The sequence below is a fragment of the Neodiprion lecontei genome, chromosome 4 (genome assembly GCF_021901455.1).
Source record: "Neodiprion lecontei isolate iyNeoLeco1 chromosome 4, iyNeoLeco1.1, whole genome shotgun sequence".
Lineage (NCBI taxonomy): Eukaryota > Metazoa > Arthropoda > Insecta > Hymenoptera > Diprionidae > Neodiprion > Neodiprion lecontei.
The window spans coordinates 29,353,304-29,377,664 of NC_060263.1; the positions used below are offsets into that span (position 1 = coordinate 29,353,304).

The 24,361-nt window shown below is 44.9% G+C and overlaps 1 protein-coding gene and 1 non-coding gene across 2 annotated transcripts; one reads left to right on the forward strand and one right to left on the reverse strand.

Annotated features, from left to right (window-relative positions):
* Nucleotides 1–10,091: 10,091 nt before the first annotated feature.
* LOC107216797 (calponin homology domain-containing protein DDB_G0272472-like) lies at nt 10,092–11,850 on the reverse strand. Its single transcript, XM_015654084.2, has 2 exons — nt 11,562–11,850; nt 10,092–11,452 (listed from the first exon to the last, which is right to left on the reverse strand). Exons 1-2 carry the CDS (start codon nt 11,848–11,850, stop codon nt 10,092–10,094), a joined length of 1,650 nt encoding a protein of 549 aa, XP_015509570.2.
* Nucleotides 11,851–15,243: 3,393 nt separating this feature from the next.
* Nucleotides 15,244–15,394, forward strand: LOC124294353. Its single transcript, XR_006904286.1, has one exon. It is a non-coding gene; the product is annotated as a U1 spliceosomal RNA (small nuclear RNA).
* The last annotated feature ends 8,967 nt before the right edge of the window (nt 15,395–24,361 follow it).

Genomic DNA, 24,361 nt, shown 5'->3' on the forward strand with positions numbered 1-24,361 from the left:
AGTTCAGAGTCAGACCAGGCCTCCACGTTTACCAGGCGGTAAAGACAGAGGGTGTTCCGAGATTGGTTGAGACATTATTTATTTCATGACCCGACATCCGGCCGCTGCAGTGCCGTTGTAGTAGTTCCCCGGCACCCCCGGGTTCCTCGGTAACCCTAAACCTGCAGGTACAATATTTTATTTACCAAATTCATCTTCCGCGCTGGTTTATCGCTCCGCTTCGGGGCATCGCGCACGTGTACATTTACCTGTGTAATACTGCAGTACTTTGTCGAGTTTCGATTCGTCTCGAGGATGAGGATTCCGATGAGCGAATGCTTGTTTCCTCGACCGGTATAATTTTACCGCGGAGATTCTGAGAGCGGCTACACGTCGAGCTACAATAGAATACCAATCTTATCAGTATGGGAAGTGTGTTGTCCGAGAGTTATTCGTTCGCCGCCTATTAGCATAAGGGATACAGTTAATACCTATTCGAGCCGGTGCCAAGAATGGAAGGATCGACGGAAAAACGTCCGAACAGCGTGGGCGGTCGAGCTTTTACCCGATAACAGCCCTAAAGTTCAGATACGATTCTCGATTCGATGGTGACTGGCTTACTGACCGCTGCCGACTAAGTCTTGCCCTGTCGCTTTAATCCTCCATTGGTTTCAGACTACGCGACATGCATTATTCAACCGGTCGCTGGTCGTCGCATATGCGCCCGCGCCGCGGACCTAAATGTTTGAGTTTGGGCTGGACATCAGATGACAGGAGTGCAAACGCCCTGACAAATGCGGATGCGGACCGTGTTCGCGTCCTCGAAACACCTCGTTGTCCTCCGAATGACGTCGTCAACGTCGACCTTTCACGGGGATGTCCAACGGATACCCGACTTCCGCTCAAGTTCAGAGAGTCCCGCAATGCCGGTTCGTTTCGCGGTCTAAGAGGCGGAACTGCGCTAAGAAATTCGATTCGGCGGCACGAACTCTCGAGGAACGTATTCGTTATCCTTGTACCGCGTTTAAGGCGCTCTCGGAATTCCAGGGCGTATATGTGTAGGTGTTGAAGCAATATATTGCATTTCTCGCCAAGCTGTATCCCGCAATGTTCGATTACTGCACGCCACGCGAGACAAATGTGCATCGTATAAAACTGTACCGTATAAAACGTCGAGTTTGTTGACTACTATTGCTTTCAATCGCGGACTAAACATTTATTACTTAGATCTGAGAAATGTTTAACGACATGCGAATGAAATTACCGCATTCTGTGGATGAAGCCCTCTCCCATTTGGTTTACGGTCTTTGCCCAAAAATTGTTGCGATATTGACGTACTTTCGAAATACATTTGTCAGGAATACAGCTGGTGATAAAGAACCGTCGAATTTGCTATCAGCTTTTGATTCTGCGAGTGAATCATGGGATTCCCGATGACATACATGAATTTCGCTTCGAGCAAGAGTAATAGTAAGTCATTCTGTAACCACGTGAACGAGTCTGCAACGCTTTAGTGCAGTTTATAATCTATGTGAAAAAGTTTGGAAAAAAGGGCGTGAAATCACTCCGTCAAGCATATAGGTGCTAAATGCGTGCGAGAGAATATTCGTTAGAAAGAGGAAGGGCGTATCAACCTCGTCGAGGAACGACACGAGCTGCGTTAGAGTTCCCGTTGAGGATAAGAGGAGATCGGGCAAAAGTTGCTGAAAATTCAATTGGCAATTATCGACTACCAGGGATGAAACTCACAGCGCGCTGCGACGAGGGACAGGAGACAGGATGAAGTGAGGGTTGGGAGAGGCTACACCCTCGTTCCTAACCGAAGCGATGTTGCAGGCGAGACTAGATCTGACGCCGCGAAAATTATGCTTACTTCACAGGACCGCGAATACGCCCGGTGCGCACCGTGCAGGGTGCCTGAGTCGTTAGAGAGCGGAAACCGGCAACCAGAAACTACTACCGACCCCCCCCCTGCCATCGTAAACCAATTGAACGATACGTGCTCCCAATGTTTTCCATACTCCCGATAGCTGCGCCGTTCTCTCGATCTTCGAAACGGCAGTTTTCCAAACGGCGCGGGGACTCCGCGTCATTCTCTGCAGTATATTTAGGATTTTTTTGTTCCTTTTTCCCGCCCTCCATCTCTTCCTCAGGCTCTGTTCCTTTCGTAACGACGTTGTTTTCAGTATTCAAGGACTTGGTCTTTTATGGAGCTGGGGGCGGCACTGATGGCGATGCTGCTCCATATACCGCTACTGCCGAGGTGGTTGTGATTTCAAACTTCCTGGTTCTGCTTACCGAACGATTCCTTCCATTTCTTTATATCCCGAATTTTCCACGCTTCCGACGCTGCGTTTCTTCTTCACCCTCGCCGGTTGGATTTCTAAAATGAGACACGAAATCGTCGATACCACTGTCAGTTACACCGGATCAGTAGGTACACGAAAGTGCACCACTATCGGCACGAGTACCTTCACGTTTCTCGAGGAAGGAACAAAGTTTTCCGGTTCTGCAAATCGGCTCGTGTAAGTAGCTTTAGGAGCTTACCGCTCGGATTTGATCGGAGACTTTGATTGAAATTCTCTTCTCCTCAAACGATCAAATGCCATTTTGCATCCCTCGGAAACTTGTAGTTGCATTTGAGGTTTCCTCGGCAGTACCTGTATTACTGAATATGATATCCAGTCACCTATCCAAACTCGACCAAGCTAAGCTCAAGCCGAAGGGCGTAAGCGCTCAGTTTCACTCAGCAGATTCCAACTCGGATCTTGCCGACGGGTTTAAGCATTTTGGGCACCTTCTACTCAGCCAAAGCTGAGTTTCAGATTACCATGGTCAGTGAAAAATTAAAACTCTTGTACATATCAGATCTGACCCGTTTCGTCTTGCTGGCTTAAAGGAGCAGGCTTCGAAGTGGCTAATTGTGCAGCAGGTCCGCACTTTCATGGTGATTGACGGATTCACATCAATCGTCGTTTCCATTCTCGCGTTAATTCGAAGAACGACTGCAGCCGTGGAAAATTTCTTCAATATTTTATACTGTCATAAGTAATTGAAATAGAATTGAAGGTAGCGTGACTCGTACGCCTGTGATTAATGGTGACTAATAGTGATCGATTATCTGTGCTCTTCTTTAATGTGGTGGTATTAATTTCAAGCGCTGCCACTGGACTGTAACGACTGCAACGATAGTTCGTGGGAAACGTGCGTCTCTTCCTCTGGCTTCTTTTCTTCTACAACAGTTTTCAAATCATTCACGGATGGCGATGAGAGATACGGTGCCCGATGTTCACGAGACTAAGTGCCGACAAAGCGGGACTAAGTGCTTTGCCTCTGGATCTCCTCTTTTCTCTCCTCGAGCCAATATTAGACGTCATAAATTCAGCGGCGGACGAAATGTAAATTGCCTGACGATTAGACATCACTCTCAACCCCAGGCGTAATTCCAGGATTCCAGCAGACGAAGTCTAGCCTAGTTCTACGACTCATTGGATCTCATTATTTTTGGCATATCCGGAAGAGGACGAATACTCAACAAGGATATTTCAGACCGTCAAGTGCGATGCAGCAGTAGAACGAATAGCTTCATATCTTTGACATGCGAAGGATCTGAAGAAATTAAACTTCAGAGGCATCAAGTATGTGAGAAGCTCGTGGAAATTCAAGATCGCTATGTTTTTCTGATGAGGCTACTTTGAAAAAGCTAACACACCGTCTCTTGCCAGTTTACGTTACCCGTATTCCAGGTCTGAGTATTCAAATCGTCTTTCATGAGGCTAGTCCCTTGTCGTAAGATGTCGCGCAACATTGTTCTCAGCCCCGATATACTTTCCGCATCAGATGTCGATCGAGTTCCTTTTTTTCCCTCGGCGTATGTATAAATCAACATGTACACCCATGCTTGGATCCCCGCTCGGTAATATCCCTTTTGTGTATCTGTATTCCGAAGACGTATTCACCTCGCATTCAAAATTCCTCGCGTGAATACTTGGATATCTAATTTCCTTTTTGCACGACCTTGCTCGATTGAAAAACCGTTATCCTGATCAGTGGTGCAGATATTCGCGGAAAGATATTACCGCCGCTGTCCACCTCATTACTGGAGATTGAAAGTACTTCAAGTGAGAAAGGCTTTGGTTCCTTCAAACCTGGCTGAAACCGGATAACCTGGTGAAGTAACTGAGAAAACTACTTGCGCCAGTGCACAGCAGACGGTTGAGACGCTAAGAGCGCCGGAGATGAAGTTTATTAGATTACAAACCGGAATGCCTTGGCTATCTGCTTTACCACTGCTATCTGCATCGTTCCTCAAGCTGTAGAGATACATTTCCACTGCACACCCTAATATTGAGAATTGAGTAAAGGCGCACTCATCTTTTAACCTGAACCTTGGTTTGATTATTTTCAAACCTGTAGACATAAAAGACTCACTAGTGCGAAGTATCGAACATCTTGTGCACCTGTTTGCAGCCATACGTGTCAATAGTCACTGGATCAACCGCATAATAATATATTTATTCTACGTAGTATCAAATTAAAACCCTAAGCAAAGTTTGTCCGCGTTGAAAAAGTGCCGATAGTAAAACAGCTCAGCGAGACTAATTAAACGTGGCAAACTTTCGAGTTCTTTGTGAGCTCGTTGGCCTAAGGCGAGGTTCGTACGTTAGAATGAAAAGGTTGGAAAGGTTGACGCAGTGGAAACCCGAGGGCTGGATGCGCTATACGCGTGCCGATAAAAGAAAGGAAAGCAGAGGAAATTAATTTTGCATTATACCCTCCTCCGCTGTAACCGCCCTGTCTTTCTACCTTCCTGCCCGCCAACCGTACAACTGGCACGCACACTAACCCACCTTTCTTTACTGGCGAACGTGGAACCATGGCAACGGCAAATCCCCGAGAAAGCCAAAATTAATTGCAAGTTGAACCCATATGGTACGTCTCTCGCTCCGCATCTTTCGCGTGAATACTCGTCAATGTATTTCCATCTTCCCCCACCTCCATGTATCCCAGGATTGGGAATATAAAACAGGAACGGGGGTGAAATTTACCAGCGTCGTTTTTCGACGATTCGGCCCTTCAGTCGTACGTTTAAACAGGCACGGTCATATTTTGGACCCGAGAAGAGAGGGTTGTGATCCTCGGGGTTCGGCTGATTCGTAGAATAACGTACCGTCTGGCCTTTGAAGATGGTGGTCCCGTTAGTGTACGAGCAAGTCTCGGCGTATGCATGTTTTTATAGTGTTAGTAATCGAAGACGTCGAGAAGCTGATCTAGCATCCAGTGCCATTTTGGCTGACAGTAGCGCTATATGTGCGCCGTCTGGTGATTGATAACGGTATTGACCCGCGACCCCCGAGGCAACAGAGGTGGCTGCGCAAAAACTAAGAAGCGCTCTGTAGAATTTTCAATAAGGGGGCGGAAGAGAAAGATTAATGCACTGCCGTGAAGGACCGACGAGGAAGACGACGGCAGCGCGTCCGTCAAAAGAACATTTCCGGGGTGGGGTCTTTTGCTCCCTTTCTCTTCCACCCCCACCACCGATTCTGCACTCTACAGACTAAGCAATCTCGGTACGTAACTTGCTCACAACGCATGAACGAATCAATTTGCATGTTGCATCAAATGGATCCATGTAAAAGTCTGACGCGTATGTTCGAATATCTTGCTGCAAGCGGTAAAAGTCGAAGCTTCGAACGAATGAATTTCACTGTCAGTTTAATCCCAACTTATCGGTGTATTTCACCCCTATCAAGGGATTGTAGCTTCGGGTATTTCGACTGCGACAAAGCCCGGAAAGAAGGAGACGTTGACCCGTGAATTGCTATTTCGCAGCACCGCTGAAATTTGCGCCATTCGGCACTCTCCGCAAGCTCGATCGTGCCTGAAACCAAGCTGTATGGCTAATGTTTGTTATCTTCTTGCCCGGATGTACCCGGTATGGTATATGTGTGGATGCACGTGTGCCAGATCGGAACGAGATAATGTCGGCGCATTGTAGTTCCGAATTCGTCATTGTTTCCCGTTGCCCAAGTGTCGACAGATATGAACTGAGCAAATATACGGTATGAATAATCAACAGCAGAGTAGTTGTGAGTAGACGTTTTGCAAAATTTGGAAACTCGAGGAATTTATTTCAACGGCAGTTCCTGATCAGCGTGTTTATTCGATATACTGCTCTCGCTAGTCGGGAGAGTTTATAATTTTCAACAGAATTTTCGGCCGATTATATTTCAGGAATATCTACACATTTTCCATTCTAGATTTATTATACCAAATACGGCCTGTCAATGTAACTAGGACAAGTATGTAATAATGCGGAATGTATAACGTGATGGTTGCGAAAAACGTCAATTTTCAGAAATACATTTATTTACTCATGGGAAATAATTTTCACGGATCATTATTTTATATGACGGATGGATTTTTTAGAAATATTCTGTAGCTAGAAAAATTTTGTGGTCCATTTTAAACGAATTGAGCATTTCGTTAGTGTACTAACAAGCACTCATCAACAATAAATTCTGCGATGTTTTTTGTGAAGCTTTTGGATCTCTTAAAATTGAATAAGTAACAGTATTTGCATATTGATATGGAGTATATTTTATATTATACAATTGGTGGTAATAGTTATCACTTGCAGTTTAATAAATACATTGTCGACATTTTCTACGAACAAGAATATTATAATATACGATGTATGTTAATATACTCCATCAAATTGCTTGTATTTGAACACGATGCTAATTCGACTACAGTAACTAATATAAGTAAATGTACGTGAAAAAGAAGCGATCGCTATTCGATGGTCCCGAAACAAATTAAAAAAAAATCAGACTCCCTGGATCAAAGAAGTGAAAAAAGTCGTAGCTTATACCCGATGTTCAGCGGCATAGTTTCGCCTCTTTCTAGAGATAATTTACACGACTTTAAAATTACCAGGTCCAGACAAGCGGTTGTTTCTGATTACCAGTTCGAATGGAATGAAAATAGTGTAGGATGCAGAACAGTGCGGAAGGGCTGAACCAGGAGTGAGTGGTGAGGGTCCGCCGCAGTCACAAGGGTTCAATAATTATATCAAGCCGAGTGAGGCATTAGTATGTATTGCCGGCAGCGACAAGTCGAAAGTCTATTCCAGTTCGTATCCTTACATACGAAACCTCGGAGCGTGGATCCACCCCGCGCCCCCTTTCACCCTAGCATAATAAACAGCTACTCTGCATAGCCGTGGGGTTCCTAGCCGGGTACGAGGACCAGATCGGGCCCTATCTTAAAAACGAACACATCTCCGAGCTCGTCCCTGCCCAAGAAGAATGTTGAATTAGTTTCCTAGCCGCTGGAATCCTTTATGCATATTTATCAGCCTTGTCATAAATATAAACACGGTAAACGCAGACAATTAGGTCTGCACCCCGTCGGCCTGATGCTGTGCGACATGCGGCTGGGCGGGAGGGGGGGGGGGGGGATGGGGAGGAGGAGGTCGATTACTTATGTTCTGGTGCAAGAATTCACCTCCAGACCGAGCAAGGTCCAATCCAACCGCGACTGACAATCAGCGTAAAAATTGTCTCAACTCGCGACGTCACGCGAGTAGAGCGAGGGTTAAATATATGTAGCTACTTTTCGTTCCCAGCTCATTAAATTTCTCTTCCTTCCCCTCGAAATGAGAACCGAAATTTAATGATTTTTACAAGCGATCCAAGAACCGGCGAGCTTCTCTTGACGTGAACCTTTTCCACGCAATTATGGTCCCTCCGCGGTGCCCCAAGTACACATCCAATCGCCCGGAGCACACCGACCGCCTGGGCGAAACGGAGGACTCAGGACTCAGGACTGAGGGCTGAGGGAGGGAGGAGGGCGAAGGGGGGTGGGGAGAGGGCACACCGATTCAGCTGGCCCCGGGCGAGGCTGTTGCGAATAAAAGTTGATGGTTATTACGGTCACTGATAAAGCACGTCCTACCGAAAGAAGGTTAGCTTATTTTAAACTCGGTCTTAAAGAGAGCTCTGATCTCTTCCCCCTTCCGGACTCCCAACCCCGTGCCATTTCGATCCCTCGCACCTTCAGACGGCCCGTTCCATCCCTCTCTGAGCAAACGTGGCATCCTGTGGTGATTTCCATCGAAATTCCCTTTGAGATCAATAAGGCTTACTATCGAAATAGAAGACGTTAATCTCGACCCGCCTAACGCCGCGCCCCAAACCCAGGATAATTTTTTATTTAACGGTTAATTTTGGTCGGTTACTATTCCCGGAATTTTATACCGAAAGAGAATGCGAGATCACGTAGAGCCGAGTTTGAACCCAAGCTAGTCTGCGATCCTCCAGCTAAACTCAGTCAACGTTGTCGAGGAGTTCTATTCATCTCCAAGGGCGCACGAGGAATTTCGGCAGGACAAAGGCCCGAGCTTTGAGGTGCGATATTATTTTGCCCATTTCTTTATTCTCTTCTTCTAAAAATTCACCTTCGCGCCTTCTCTCCGTATCTCTGTGAAGGATATCTTGCGCCCTGAAAGGTAAAATATTAAAACAGACACACCAGCCGAAGGTGGCGGCAGGATACCCGATGACACAGAGCAGGTTTTGTAGAACGCGGCAACGTTCCCATCGTGATACGGTAGTCAGGATGTGTACGGGAAGAAGCGGAAGATGTGAACGAAGACAGGGACAGGAATACGCAGCGACGCCACACTTCACCTTTCAACGCGGCACACGCTCTCCTAAGATTAAACTGTCCGCTGGCGGTGATACACTGCTGAGAAATTCAAAGAAAATTCAAAGATCTGGTTTCTTTATCACACGGAGCTTCTTTTACACGTGTATGGGCAGGCGGGCAGGCACATGCACAACTCACACACGTACAACAGTCGCATGGCAGGAATGATTCGTATCTCCAGAGCTATACGGCAGCGCAGAGTTTACGCCATATAGAGAGGTACACACAGTGCGATATATACGCGCTTGTAACTGCTTTTGAATTCGTTCAAAATTTATGAACGAGGTTCCACGAGAAGATTGCAAACTTTATTGCCGGGCGTTTGAAAAATTTAGAAGATCCCGAAGCAGCGATACATCTATTCGGCACAGGCGAGGTTCCCGCACGATCCAAACTTGATCGTTCCAATTTATCGGCTCTGACTTTTCCCGGGTACTTCTGAAAAAGTAAGGAAAGTGAGAGAGAAAAAAACGGGATCCACTCTCGGAAACGGGACGGGTAAAGGCTTATAAACAGGGAACGTGAGGGTGAGAAGGCGACTTTTTCAAAACGATAAACCAAAATATGTATAAATCCGCAGGTACTTCCGGTACGAGATGAACTATAAAATTTGGACGGATCTCGCTTGCGCGTATGTGTCATACTTCGGTATCCTTGCAAGCACGCGCGGGTTAAGAGGAGAATGAAAATGGATTGAGCCTCGCGAAGCGACGACGCAGGCTATCCAATTTTATGACGAATCCCCGGCCGAGAATTTCATCCTGCTTAACCAATACTCGAAATTGCTTCAAGATTCAATTACGTCGGACGCGGCATAAGAGCCCATGAGCTGCCGGTCCGGCTGCCTTAGGTTCGGCATTGAGAAAAGCACATGGAGCGCGGAGCTGCGAGAAGATATAGAATCAGCCGGAAAGCATGGCCTGATAAGTCTAATAAAACGAACTTTGGACGAAGCAATTGAAGCAATAAATCAAAGGTAATCCTACGGAGGCACTTTTCATTGGAAAGAGTCGCGGCGGCGGACGTGAGCCTTCTCGACTCGGTGTTCAAGCGATGGAGATTTCTTGGTCGGGTATCCGCGGTTAAATCCGCACTTACAAACTGATCTCCTCTCCGTTCTAAACTTATCGGCTTCATCCTCTCCCCAGTCCGATGTCTGAATTATTAAATATACCCGGCAGTCGAATTTCGAGATAAAAAACACATGGTCTAAAGTGGTGGCATGCTCCTCAATTTATTCCATTTCACTATTGCAGGAGCTTCTGTATTCCGCTGAGGCGACACTTTTTCGAAAACGAATTCAATATCTCCTTCGCCACGACTTCCCCTTATAGGCATTGCCTGCATTACCGTCTCACTCGTCTGGCAAATTCACCATGAGAATCAAAATCCCTATCAAATCAGCAGATTTCAGCGCGTGGCGGTGGTGGTGGTGGTGGTGGAGGGCAGTAGCACTGTCCCTTCTGTTCGGCATCGTGACGAGCCGCGCACTCCTTGAGCAGCGTCTTGAACGCGTGAGGAGTGATGTGTTCCGAGGCCTCGAGAAGGAGTTTGGTCTGCCTTTGGTACTCCTCTTCCCTCTTGATACCATCCTGGTACATGCGTTGAGCCTCCTCTTTATCCCGACGTCGGACGGCATCGACGTAGCTCTGCTGGGCCTTGAGCTGTAGTCCGTAATGCCTGGCCCTTTCCTTCTTCTGGGATTCGGCGAGCTCGTTGAGCTTAGCGTCGAGATCAAGCTCCTTCTGCAAAAGCAGAGCTTCCCGCTCCTTCTCGCTCTTCTCGCGCTCTTCACGCTCCTGCTTCTCCTTCATCTGGGCCTCACGCCCAGCCATGACTTCGCGCAAGCTTCGCTCTCGAGCTTCCTTGAACTTTCGAATAGCCAACGTGCGTCTAGCTTCGACGTTTCTGTTCGACTCCTCGACGATGGCATCAACCTCAGCGTTTCGTCTCGCCTCTTCCTCCCGGATGGCTTCGAGGTTACTCAAATAGGCGAACATCTCCCGACGTAGTCTCTCCGCCGTCGATGACCGCTCGTTTTTCTCCTTGTCCAGTTCCGCTTCTCCGAGCTCCTTGAACATCAGGTCCATCGCCTTTTCCTCGGCCGCACGCTCCGCCAGTATCTTCTGCCTCTTCATCAGCTGATCCTCCAGCTCCCGCTTCAGCCGCTGACGCTCGTAATTTTCTCTATCAAGATTGCGCTGCTCCTCTTTACGGATGTTCTCCCACATAAGTTGAAGAGCTTCCTGTTGCTCCGCTTTCACCTGTCGCCCTTCAGCCTCCAGGGCTCGTAGCCCAGCTATCTGGTCGTCCAGCGTGCCTCGCACCATTTTTGTCGTCAGTTCGCGTCGTCTGGCCTCCTCGATTTCCCTCCCCTTCTTCGCCTCCACTTCCTTCAGCATCAGGCAGTGCCAAAGCGCGTCCAGCTCCCGTTCCGCTTTACGTTTCGCCTCATTTTCAGCCATCTGCGCCAGGTTGCAGAGCTTCGCGTCCCTCGTCAACTTCTGGGTCTTCTTCTCGCGCGCTTCCAGGCAGCAGGTCAGATACTGCTGCATCCGTTTAGCGGCCACGGTTGCTTGGTGTTCCTCTTCGTGTTTCTTCCGTAGCTCCTCTACCCGCGCCCTCATTTCGTTTATCTTGGAGTCCCCGCCATGCTGAGCCTGGTCGACGATCTCCTTCGTGAAGGCAGCCTCCTCGACCAAGATCATGGCTCGAAGTTTTTCTCGTCGTTTGTTTATCCCATCCTCATACGCCATCATTCCTTAGAGCACATAGAGGTTATCTCTTATAGTGACATACTTATCGTTTATTACCGAAGAACATACGGGTATCAAAGAGGAATAATTTACTCGTAGACAGCACTTACATACCTTGTTCAACGCTTCGTCGAATGTTCTCTCTCAGCACGCGTTTGTCGGTACGTTTTTCAAAGGCGAATCGACGATTGAGTGCGACGAGTTGCCTGTCCTCTAGCTCCTTGGTTGGGTCAATCTCCGTAGACTTTCGCAGTTCGTAAAACTGTTTCACGTACCGACAGTTCGAGTTTGGTTCGCGCATTCTGTGGGCACAAGACACGTTCGCTGTTCCCGGATAGTCGATCGGGTTGTGTCGGGGCTTCAGCGCCGCGCAAACCGGTGGAGAAAATTCACCGAAATTCATATTTGAAATTTTATTTGAAACACCACCGGACCAGGTTATGGACTACACGCAGCTGATGCTCCGACACGAAGTGCGTCGGGGTTAAGTCGATACCCATCTGTTTTTCGTCGTCAAGGTGACGGCCATTTGACGGTGCCTGTCACTGGCTTCGATGCATTCGTTGAACAAGCGTTATACGTTACTATCTGAAAATTTTCGATGCACTGCATAGAGTCCACACTCGCATGATATCAGAAATACGCACACAGATAAATAAAATTTTGATCCAACCAATAAATCTAAGGCTTTAAACTGACAGGAGTAAAAAAAAAAACTGAAAAAAATAATTGATAACAAAATTTATGGATCAGAACGTGAAAAAAGAGGGGAGAAAAAGATGGGCTATAAATTATACCGCGGTCTATAGTCTAGACGGTTTTAAACTTTGACGGTAATAAAGACTAGCTCTTATAATGTTATAATGGTCCTTCATCATTAAACTGGAGCCACTTTAAATTGAACTATAAATCCAGGGTCATTTTTATATTGCGGATCTATCAGTCGAACTTATAAGGTGTATGAAAATTTGGCTCATATTCTAGGTAAATGTCTTGTTACACGGTAAAATAAATATCGCCAACGTGCAATGCTCGAAAAACAGCAGTATACTCAATTGTTGCCGGGATACAATGATAATTCAATTTAGCGCGCACCCGACATGCAAAAAATGAACACCAGTTAGCGACGATTAAATTTTCAAAACTTTTCCCTAAAATACCCTTATATTAAGCGGATTAAAAGTGCGGCAACTCGAGAATACGAATCCTATTACGATACCTTTTATATCTCGAAATTCTACCCGCAGAAAAAAGTACTTGGCTATCAAGTGTTGGACTCTTTCAAAAACTCGGCTTACCATTATTTCGGACATTAGGCACACGTGTAAGCTCCACTAATTTGAAAAGAGGGCTTTCGGAAAGGTAGAACAGTGGAACTGGCACGGCGGCCATATTTTTCCTGAAAGAGAACGCGGCAATTTGCTGATCTGCATTGAAATATAGAAGAGAAAAGTTTTTCAGCATGGCTAATTCAATAAAACATGCACCTTTCAGAACTTCATTTTAATTCGCTAAATCAGGTTTTATTTGATTTTTTAAAATCTCTTTGTCCCACCCCTTTGAAAACTCGTCATTTCATGAATGTTATGCAGGTGCAAGATTGCACATTTCAGGCCAATTCGGAAGCGGTGCTAGAACCGGGCGGAAAGTCCTCGTCCGCGCGCTTCCGAATCGGCGTGAAACGTGCTATTTTGCACCTGCATTACACGCGTGAAATGACGAATTTTTAAAGGGGTCGAACAAAAAGATTCCGTGTGCAATACGGGCGTAACGCGCTTTCTTTCCGCCCTCGATACACAATGTAGTATTAACTACTTGCGATGAAAGTGCTCAGAGTTCTCCGAAGAGAATACGCTTGGCCGTAGGATATTCGAAAAGAAATAAGAGTCGGGAATGGATTCGAAAAAGAATCCTTCGACCAAAGCTCCTCTCGGAATCTCGAACATTCGTCTATACGCGACGCAGTATAGTACGTGTTATTAAATTTCATTCATTCGTGTAAGTTTTCCACGATCGATATGCGCATAGATGATGCACGGATAAATGAATAAATGCATTATGGCGGGGTATAAACACAGAGAAGAAAAAGGAATCATCGATCCGAGAATGACGACTCGGACGGGACCCCTTTAAGGAGCAACCGCCCGCGAATATTTTTCCCGCACGTTGATCCTTCGGCGGCGCGACGTTATTAAAGGAAATGTACGAAAACAGGGGAAAAGAGACGCGATTTATTTACATGCCAAACTTCGAGAGTAAGAGTGGAGCCGTGCAATTGAACCCCGCACCCCCCGCGCCGCTGGGTAGGCACGCTATTTGTTTTCTCGTGGTAATTATCAAATCCCTGACTACCCCAACGGAAAATCACTCCGCCTACGGGCTTGTTGATTTATGGTTCATGTTTTTTTTTCCTCCAGTTTTTTCTTCATCTCATACTCCTATAATGCCGAAATAAATCTGGATTATGTAAATTCAAATTCCATTAGCGACGTGGACCTCTGGTCTTGGCTCATTATACAGTTTAGATTCGTTTAACCCCTCGCCACGGTGTTGCACAAATAATTGGAACATGAGTCTCGCTTTTTTAATGTTTATTTCTTTGTTAAAAATTCAATACAAATTATTCCCCCTGCAGCTCGATTCAATTACGGGAATCCGATAACCCAGTACGCGTTTTTATTTTATATTTTTCGCTCTTCTCTTGCAGCAGGTCAAATTATTTCGTAAACATCATTTTACAGCTGTTACGCGTGATTTTTATCACGGAGAATTTTCATAGTAACAAAATTTCTTTCCACTTCTTCCTTTGTGTTCGAATACCTATCGCAGCATACGATACACCTTGTACAATTATCTTTGCATTTCAAATCAATTTTTTCCTTGATGGAATCACAGCTGATATAATCGATACGTAACAACTCTAAGAAACCGTGCTCGTAAATCATTCCAACCTTATTGAAAGGCATATTGGAAAAAAGCATACCTTGTACGGCAAGACAGGCGTACTTCGATCCCTCAATTTGGTTCACACGCCGAGATTAAAATTACATTTCAATCAACAACAGCGCAGTATTATCGGGTAGGAGAGAAGCTCGGCCATTGACTTATCTGATAACTAATGTACGCACTTGCTACTTAACAGATCCTCGTAGGTTTGCTCCGGTTGTAAATCTTCGGTGGAACGATCTTCGATGGCATATAAACTCTTTGACTTACACCCTCTACGTAACCCGGCTGCATCCATCGAGAGCATAAAATTACTATCATGGGTGTTGATAACGGTTGTTCTTCCGGAGAAAAGTCAGATAAACTACGCCAGCTATCCACACACTACAAAATCATTGCGGCATGTAGCGCAGGGTTTTGCTTTGTCCATTTACCATGAAATAAGAAATTTTTCAGGCATATATTTATTGCCATATTTTCAGCATTGCTATTTCCAACACAAAATGAACGACGAAAGTGCGCGGTTTCATTGGAAACACGGTATTTTTATTATCGCAATATGCTGTTGTAGCCTCGGTTCATACTATTTTTGATCAAATTTGATAGTAATGAAAAAACATGGAATGCTCGTAATCGGCGAGCGTTGAAATACCATTTTTTAAATACCTTCTGCATGAATCTCAACCGAATTTATTTTTATATCACAGACTTTATGTCACGCAGGGCTACGATCGATATGTCGTTACAGATAATTTCAAACCGTTGAATGCGACAGTTGCGAAACATTTGTTTCTCGCGAGTGAAATCATGACAGAAGGAGTAGAAGAAGAGTAAAAATATGAAATTGACTATACTAACCTGGCGTAGGGGATACCATGATCAATATGGTGGTTCCCCCGGGAGTGAGGCATGACTGCTGAACCCTGTAAATATCCCTAACGTGGGTATTTGTGCGTTTAATTTTTGGTAGTGCGGGGCTCTTGCGGTCGCGCAGTCCCCGCGTCGTTCGGTCGAAATGAAACTCAACCACTTCTTTCTTTTTGTTTTGAGTTTGGTTAACGAAGAAGAAGTGGAAGAGATACGTGGAAACAACGGTAATCCAGAAACTTGGGTAAGGCGAGCGTTAAAGTAATACGGTCACGGTTCCAATGAACGGTGCGATGCACTTGTCCCGTTTCAAACTTCTTTCACACACGTGTTACGATACTTTAAAACTTTACGAATTTCCCGACTGTTAACGTCTAGCTCCTCCAACTTCTATCTATTTCCTCTACTGGGATTTAATCTAAACGCGTTACTTACTTTGTTCTGTAGTTTCAGTAACTAACGATAAATTCCACTCGATGTATATCTTCTCTACGCGTCATACCCTGCATTTATCCTTAACGTCACGAAACTTTACGAGGTATGGTCGACGTCCGTATTTACGAAACCTTAACCAAACTGTACAAATACAATGATATGGTATTGTTGCGATTGCAAGGTCTTTCTCAGTTTTCTATACTCGTTGTTAAAGGTATGACAACTTAGGTATCCAGAACTGTGGTATCCGTGCACCCATGGAATTGGGAAAATGTATTACAAAAGTGAAACTGTCAACAGAATACAAGTATCACAAGATGAAATGTTAGCCAGTCATATCTCAGAAAACTGTAATCCTAGAAACTTATGCAGCTTGACCGTAAAACACAGACTACGATGACGATTTTTATATAAAAAAAAAATACTTCTGAATAAATCTTACCAATTTCTTCTACCACAAATGAAATTTATCGTTCTTTTTTTTCCCGTTACGTCCATGTCAGTAAGCGACCAGTTTTATCAACTTTAAAAACGTAGATTTAATGGAAGCTTAGAAGACACGGGCAAGACAGTTACAATAATATTCCAGCCAAAATAAAAAATATAAAATTTGTAACAACGTCGAAAGTGCCCGAATAAAATTAGACGTAGTAGTAGACAAGTATGAAAATAACGGACTGTTCAATTGCCGGATGACCTGAATTTCACCCTGAGAATTCTACCGTCCGTTATTCAAAGGGTATAAGGAGAGTTCCTTGCGGCAAGTCTATGAATTAAGATTCGAACAATATTAAAGTAAATTATGCGCGCTCCGATGGAAAGCTTATTAGGGTACAACAGCAGAGCAGCGGCGGAAACTCGAGGCATGAAACTGCAAGCGCCCCCAGGATGTCGGGGGGATGTTCGTTACACTGGGCATTCGGTTTAGCCCGTAGATTCGGAGAGTCTTGCACCAGCAGTTTGCTCATCAAGATGATAACGAGGCCCGCGGGATGTTGTACAAAGGCATGCAGACACTGGGGGGAGCCTCGGCTGTTAGCTGCTGGCTGCACCGTCGACTGGCGTCGTCACTTGTGCAATTTCTACACAACGTGCAATGTTCTCGGGAGTCGCGTTCATGTGGGTCTGTCTGGTAGATGCATAATAGACGACGCGCATGCACTATGACGGCATTGCGTCAGAAATTGAACGGTACCTACGTGAATTCAACGTCCGTCAATCTTTGTCTTCGTCGCGGTACGCCGTACGGCTAAATCCCGCGCTGCAGTGAAACAGAAAAGAATGTTAATCACGCACGTATTTTTCCTACCAAACTACGACGGATACACGAGATTCGAAATACCTGGAGACGTGCGGAACGGGTGGGAAAGAGGGCGGGCAATTTTTTAGGATTGATTCCGAGAATTTCTTTCTTTGGCACAGGCAATTTCATCGTCGAGTGACGTTCCTGCCTTACGAAGTATCAGGCAAGAAAAGAAAGGAAAAATTGGGTAGATCTAATTTCGTGAATGGTAATAAGTGTTTGTCACAGTCTGCCAACCGTCACGGCTGTCTGTAACATTTTCCAATTAACCCCGGTTATAGCAGCTGAAGGGTGAAGCGAGAGGGCAGTGTCAGGGATGAGTGACGGTGTGTCTACGAGTGCGTACGTGTGTATGCGTGTGAGATAGCACCTCGAAATTTCCTTTCACATTTCGTTTCGCCCCGAATCATTCGAGTGGTGCTGTGCTTTTTTCACCCCAAGTAGCATAAAAAGAAAGGTACGAAGAATGAAACTTGTTCGTTTTTTCATTGCATATTCCGGGAAACCGAGATCTCGGAAACTTTTCAAATTCATGCGCTGTATACAGCTGCGCAGGAGAAGTGAGATATCGTCCTTTTCTCCCTCATATTATAGGAATTGCTCGAGTCTACGTATGTAACGGCTGCTCGAAGACGAGCCAAAGTTCCTTTACCACCCCTTGCACTGCCCGACAAGAAGCAATAACCTTCCTTAATTTATCCGAATCAGCACTTCGCGGCGCACTATTTTACAGATTCAATTATTCTCCCACCCTCCTCAGGCAGAGATTGTTTCTTGTCACTTTGGCTGCACGATGGTCGAGACTTGACTCCAAATGGATTCCGGGCGGCGATTCAACACGTTGGGTACGCCCAGATCTTATCCGGTATTCCGGCAATGTTTATTGCATGTGACGAATTTCCTTCGTTCAGTCGGCTTCGATGAACGCAATATTGTCATTGCGTCGAATTTCACGGTACATGTGTCTCTTCACTTTGCTCAAAGAACACCAAGCGACCGATGGGATTTCATCATTGGCACATTTCGGCTAATCGTCAAGGATACATCGACCTTTGCCATGCGGCTTCGAAGATATTTTTTGCTTTATAAATTGTCGACGAAGCGATGTCTAGGATCACGTATAAGTATGAGGAGCTGATGTCATTCACGTCATTGGATTTCGCGTTGAGGTCGAGGTTAATTGTTCTCCGATACTTGGCACTGTGGTTTGCAAATATTACAAATTTGTATAAGTTTACGAGCCAGCAAAGCGTGGAACAATTTGCGTTGTCAAATGACGAATTCCGAAATCGTTTTCACACGGAAAATTCAATAGGTGATGTAGAATGATTAACGTGGCCTAGACATTGAATCTTTTGAAAATTCACTGACTCCTAACCTTTCTCGGTTTATCCTTTCGTCCGGCTTGTCAGATTCTTTGAGCGTTTCCTTACCGGGTAATTTGTAGGCGATGTACGAAAAGCAATTTATTTCACGGAGCTTCTGGGCTTCAGACTCGAATAATTTTCCAGCTTTCACAGCTTTCACGGGACTTCTTTTAATATTGGAGGATCACGGAGAGGCACAAGGTCCAATTTTTCCGCCGCAATTAGCTCGTCGGTAATTATTTTGAATTATTGAAAAAAATTGTAAGCTCGACAAGCGTGTACATAAAGGGTGTGCAAATTACCGCACTTAACTGGTGAGCTTTTTAAATTCGACTTTGTGTCACCATTACGCGTACAAATGTTCCTGCGGAAGTACGTGCTCACTTGTAAAGTTATACTAATGTGTTTTGCGTTAAAAAAAAAAGAAACAAAAAACGTTACCTCGTGTTTTTTCACGCGGAATAATTCAGAGTACGATTTATAAATATATTACATACCTCTTGGGTCATAAATTAGTCGAGTTTCCGGATGAAATGAAATTCACTGCAAGAACATTCGAACTAATTTCCGAATAATCATATTTACTGTTTAAAATTGCAGTTATTTCGGGAAACCATGACCATTTGTACTCTATTCCCCCTTCGAGTTGAAATCTTTTGAACCTTTTTTAGAGCTCGGAGTATTCTAGCAAAATTGAGTTGGAAAATTGAGAGTTCAGACTCCGAGTAAATGCTTAAAGAAGAATTCTCTAGTAGTTGAAAATTAGTTCAACGAACTCATAATCAATGCATGGCCCTATCTCTTGCCGAGTATTTATTTCTAACTTTATAATTGAGTTGAGCAGAAATTCATCTGGCTGACATGATGGGAATAACCTCAGGGCGTTAACGTACCAACATATGATACGAATTTCACTTTGTACGCAACAACACCGTACCACATGAAGATAAGCAGATATACGAAACTTGAGGCATGATAATAATAGTAATAACCACCAAATTGAATAAAAAAAATTCTACACGGAAGTTTTTCTGAACGAAATGCTTGCACCCCCTTTTGCAATATTCGTGAAAACTGCCTGCGGCTTGGCAATGTGAGATTGGAAAGGGAGGATTTATTGTGCGTCTTATTAGCTGGTGGGGTTAATCACATCCACGGTAAACTAATATTCTGAACGCGATCAATATTTATCCGGTAAATAAGAGCCGCTCAATCTCTTTCTAGACGAGATTCGAGTTTCTTACTCGTTCGACTTTTAGGATGAACAACGGAGGGCTAAAGCGAGACCTACATCCGTGCTCGAGGGCTTACAACGCAAAGCACGTCCCCCATTAATAAATCTGCAACATTATAGTCATTTATATCGGCCGGGTTAATAAAGTCCTGTTTCTCTTATCTGAAAAATATTTCATTCAGACTATACACCGTTATAGTATGCCCACCTTATCGCCCTGAAGTACGGTCCGTGAATAGGCAGCGGTAGGTACAGATAGGCACCGTCCAACGACCGTATTCAGATAGGGAAGAAGTCTTGCGAATGGCGTAACACAAGCTGGCCAAGGTGTGAAATGCCACGGCCGATTATACAAAGCAGATTAACAAAGTGTAGGTACAGAGGTTTGGCAATATTTCCTCTTTCGTATTCAACTTTGTGTCACCTCGAGTGACAGGGTTTCACATGTGAAAATGAGAAAAGGATCAACAGTTAGTCAGTCTATCTAAATGTTTTTCACTGTTTCTTCGTGAATCAGTCTTGGCGATCAAGTTTTTCCTGGGTAATGTGCGAGGCTACTCTCGGAACTCTCATTTGTATCTATGGTCGGGACTCTGAAGCCTACCGCAAACGAAACGGACTCGAGGCTCATCTACCTCGAAAGGCTGATGATCGGTTGAGCTCATTAGTTTCTGAAAAAGATGACCGTTGATCATGAAATTACTGTGCTGCCGATTTTCAAGTTTCATTCAGACAAGTTAGCTCAAACGCTCGTTTGGATCGTTCTCACTATGGAAAATAGCTTGGTAAATTGGACACAAGTTTATTGAATCACAGGCCTTGGAGGGTGTATTGATCACGGCGAGAAGGTCATTTGAATTTTCATTATTTTCCTGTGTCATGCGGACTTTGTGCAGAAAAGAGGAAACGTCGAAAAGACGAGAGCATGGAAACTTCACCATTCAGCATGGTGCATAGGCGAACTGAAAACCGAATCCTCTCTCGAGACAGTGGTAATTCTTATTGTGAAGTCTTCTCGGATGTGGTGTAGAAGTGGTTTGCAGACAACGGAGAAACCCTTCAGAGGATCGGCGATCGGCAATTCTGAAAACGCGGAGGCAGTGTGCAACGATTGAGGTCGCGCGACTCAGTGCAGAATTTCGTTTCTTTCACATATGCACACACATACACACGGACACACCGTATCACTCGAAGCTTTCCGTAATCAAGACTCAACTGCACCAAGAGTTCACTAAATTTTTCAGTAACTCTCCTTCCGGATCCTCGAAAAATCTCTTTTAAATTACCGAGCATTTTCTCGCTGTCGTGCAAGTCACCTTAACGCATTCGCCATCCGAGGAAGTGATTTCGGCTTCAAGATCTGGCGGGTGAAATTAAATTTAAATTGTTTCCAACAATAATGGTCTTATTTAGCAATTCGGAGCCGCGTCTAGATCACGACTTCATTCGGCAGAATCCTGAGATAGAACAGTCTGGATGAGCTTTGAGCGTTCTTCACCGTTTTGTACGAATATATTTGACGATCCACAGAATGGAAATACCTGCCGTCCCAAGCGGGTCAAATAAACAGAACCAAGTATGTCCAGAAACGTAATATGTGTATTCAGAGAGGGGGAAAATAGCGGAAGAAAAAGAGCGGCACGTAAGAAGGAGGGACGCAGAAAAATCGGTAACGGATCGTCCCACCATTTCCAAGCCTTGAACGCGTTCTGCAATTGCGCAATTCGACAGTGGCGAATTAGTTTCATTCCAGCCGTCAATTCGGAACCTGAAATAACCACGAAAATGATGATGCATCGTACGCAACGGAGCAATCATTTGTCGTGATTTCGTTCCGCCGATTTCTAGTCCTGAGTCTAGGCGCTCTCACGGGTGCCGAATTTCATGGGAGTCCTGAATCGCCGAAAGGACCGACCTGGAATAATTTCAGCGATTCGATATAGTTTTTGAATTTCAATACGCGAACCCAACCTTCACGCACGGCCAACTTCTCCTACATGTGCGCGAGATATATACCGCATCCGTGCCCCCATAAAGGCGGATAGGTTTCGGATCCATTCGCACTGCCCTTACAAGGTACCTACTCGTTGACAGTGCATCTGCGCTCGGGATTACGAGATTGGACGCGCTTGGTAGAGACGAACGAATTCATCTCTGGCGGCACTGGGACCACCAAGAGGAAGGCAGTTGAACTATGAAAGAGATTAATCTTCCCTGCAAAACTGCAGTAAGTGCGCCTTTTCACGGGTTCCAGGTTGTCTTAATCAGGACTCTCCGGTAATGAAGTTACGCAATCCCATGGACTGCACTTGGGAGTCTCAAGTCGGATGCCGGTGCGACTGTAAGTCGTGAATTGAGCAGCTTGCTCGAGCTCAACGCTTTCCGTTTATGGAAATCAGCGCTGCACGCTACTGCGTTGGCTTTTGGCTATCATAAAATTTCAAGCTGTCAGAATGGACAATAATTACTGACTACCGTTCAAGCACTCGAATCGAAGAACGACTTCGAGACATACGAAGCAGAGACGACAGGTCGTGACACGATGCGACTCGGACATGTTTGTCCAGCACTCTGGGTCTCGGACGATCGGTACTTCAGGTGGGTATGTTTGCTCGAGCCATCGTTTCTTTCTAACAACTTTTCCCCGTCATGCACCGGGTCCCTTTGTACGCGTGCTCGAATGACGACCCGGTGTATTTGGTTATTTTATTGCCTGGTCAACGAGCCTTGCAGCTTTATTTTCTCGATTCATATTCACAGTTAGCTGCTGCTAAGGCAGCCCTCCAGGCATTAAATATTCTTATACTCATGAAAATTGGGTATCATAACACCTGCAGTGTTCAAGCTTTAAAACGAGCTCGCAAGCTCGCTAAGAAGGACACGAATTATCGCTGCGAGGCGGTGACTACAAGCCGGCACGGGAAAATATGGATAACAGTGTATTTTTTCCCTCCCAAGAGTCCTGACTTTCATTGCCTTTCATGAATCATCTAACGATATAAATAACTTGGATCAAAATTCGCCCATACGATAACACGAAAACAAAACTTATTATACAATTATATTTTGATTGGAGTAATACAGCTGCCACGATCATTTGCGAATATTATGGTGCAACAGGGAACAAGTGGAAGCTGAAAACAGAGAGGCCCAAAGTAACAACAACTCATCTGGGAGTTTAGTGCGCTCATTAATTAGGTTGGTCTGCGTCTGCGAATTTTCCGCTTCCATTATTAAGAAGAATTCTGTAATAATTGCCGCGCGAAATAAAACAGGTCATTTTTCAGCGACGACTTTACCGAATATTTTTTTTTGTTCTTTCATTTCCTTTTACTCTACTGCTCCCTCAATTCAACAAGCAATAACAATTTATTTTTTTTCTTTAAACGAACGTGCAGGTAATTAAAGGACGCGTTCTCTCGTGGCAAAATATTTAATTGGCAAGATGCAATCATCGCGTCTCTTCGGAAAAAGGGATCGCGGTGAAAGAAGAAGAAATTAGAGAAGTGGGAAAACAAACGACTTAAAGAAATGAACCGTACTTGGGAAGTGCATTATGTATTATGAGATACTCGGAGGCATAATTACTTATATAATTGGGTCGTAACGCCAATTTGGCTGGGACCCAAATCTTTTCAAATTAAAGCTCTACGGGATGAAATAGAACGCAACGACAGGATGGAATGTGGAGCACCAGCCCGAGCTACCCGCGCAATCATAGGAACACAAAGCGGTTTTATCGTTGTTGGTACGAAAAACGAATAAAACTCATTCAATAGAGATCGTTGGGTATTTCGACCATTTCGAACCGAGCGGCAACCGGACAGTCTGTCATTCCACAAAATAAAACCCATACCAACTCAGGGAGCCACTAATTCCGTTGCTAACAATATGCTTTTGTGTATCGCATCTCAACGCAGGGCCGCAGGGTAGAAGTATATATAACTATAATAACGATCGAGGGGTTCGTTCACGAAAGGAATCTAGTTTGAAAAGGCAAAATTACCGTCGAGTCATTAGGGTGGATCATCCGTGTCAATAATCAGCTGAGGCGAAAATCGAATTCCATATAAATTGCGTCCGGCGCGGGGTAAAATAAATTTCAACATTGTTTTGCCCGAAGTGATTTCCGGTTGGTTGCCAATCAATTTTGACAATCTCTCAGAAAGCGAGGATCGGAGAACTATACTCGTAATTTCCTCAGAGGTAAGGAAATCATATTCATTGAATTTTCACACACCCCCGAGTCTCACCGCTCCCTCGCTCAACCGTCCAAGCGAAAGGCTAATCTAGGTCGACTGACGTCAGATTTTCTACGGTTCTCGCATCCTAATTAGGGACCGAAAACTGTGTGTAACTGGCAGTCTTGCAGGAACTCTTGACGCAACCTCGTTATTCCTCGCAGCGGAAAGGAAAAGCAGCAACATGGTCGTCTTCCTGTATAATCAACTCCCCGAGGACACAAGATGGAAAAAAAGCAGGGGGAACATTTGAGAAAGACTTTTACCTTGCTTGGGAATATCCCTGCCATTTTTCTACGTAGGACAGTCGTACTCGTATATCTCTGCACGATATATATATTTTTCGTACTGCATCCTGTCCGCGAATAATTACACCTTTTGCGCGAAGCTTGCAAAAATTTTGAGCAAAACTGAATTACAACTTTTTCCTTTTTCCCAGTTTCCGTAACAGGCCAGCGGTGTGCCGTTTTACGAAAGCCTGCAGGATTCTAGCATTTTGTAAAAAGTTTTACAACTCGCGC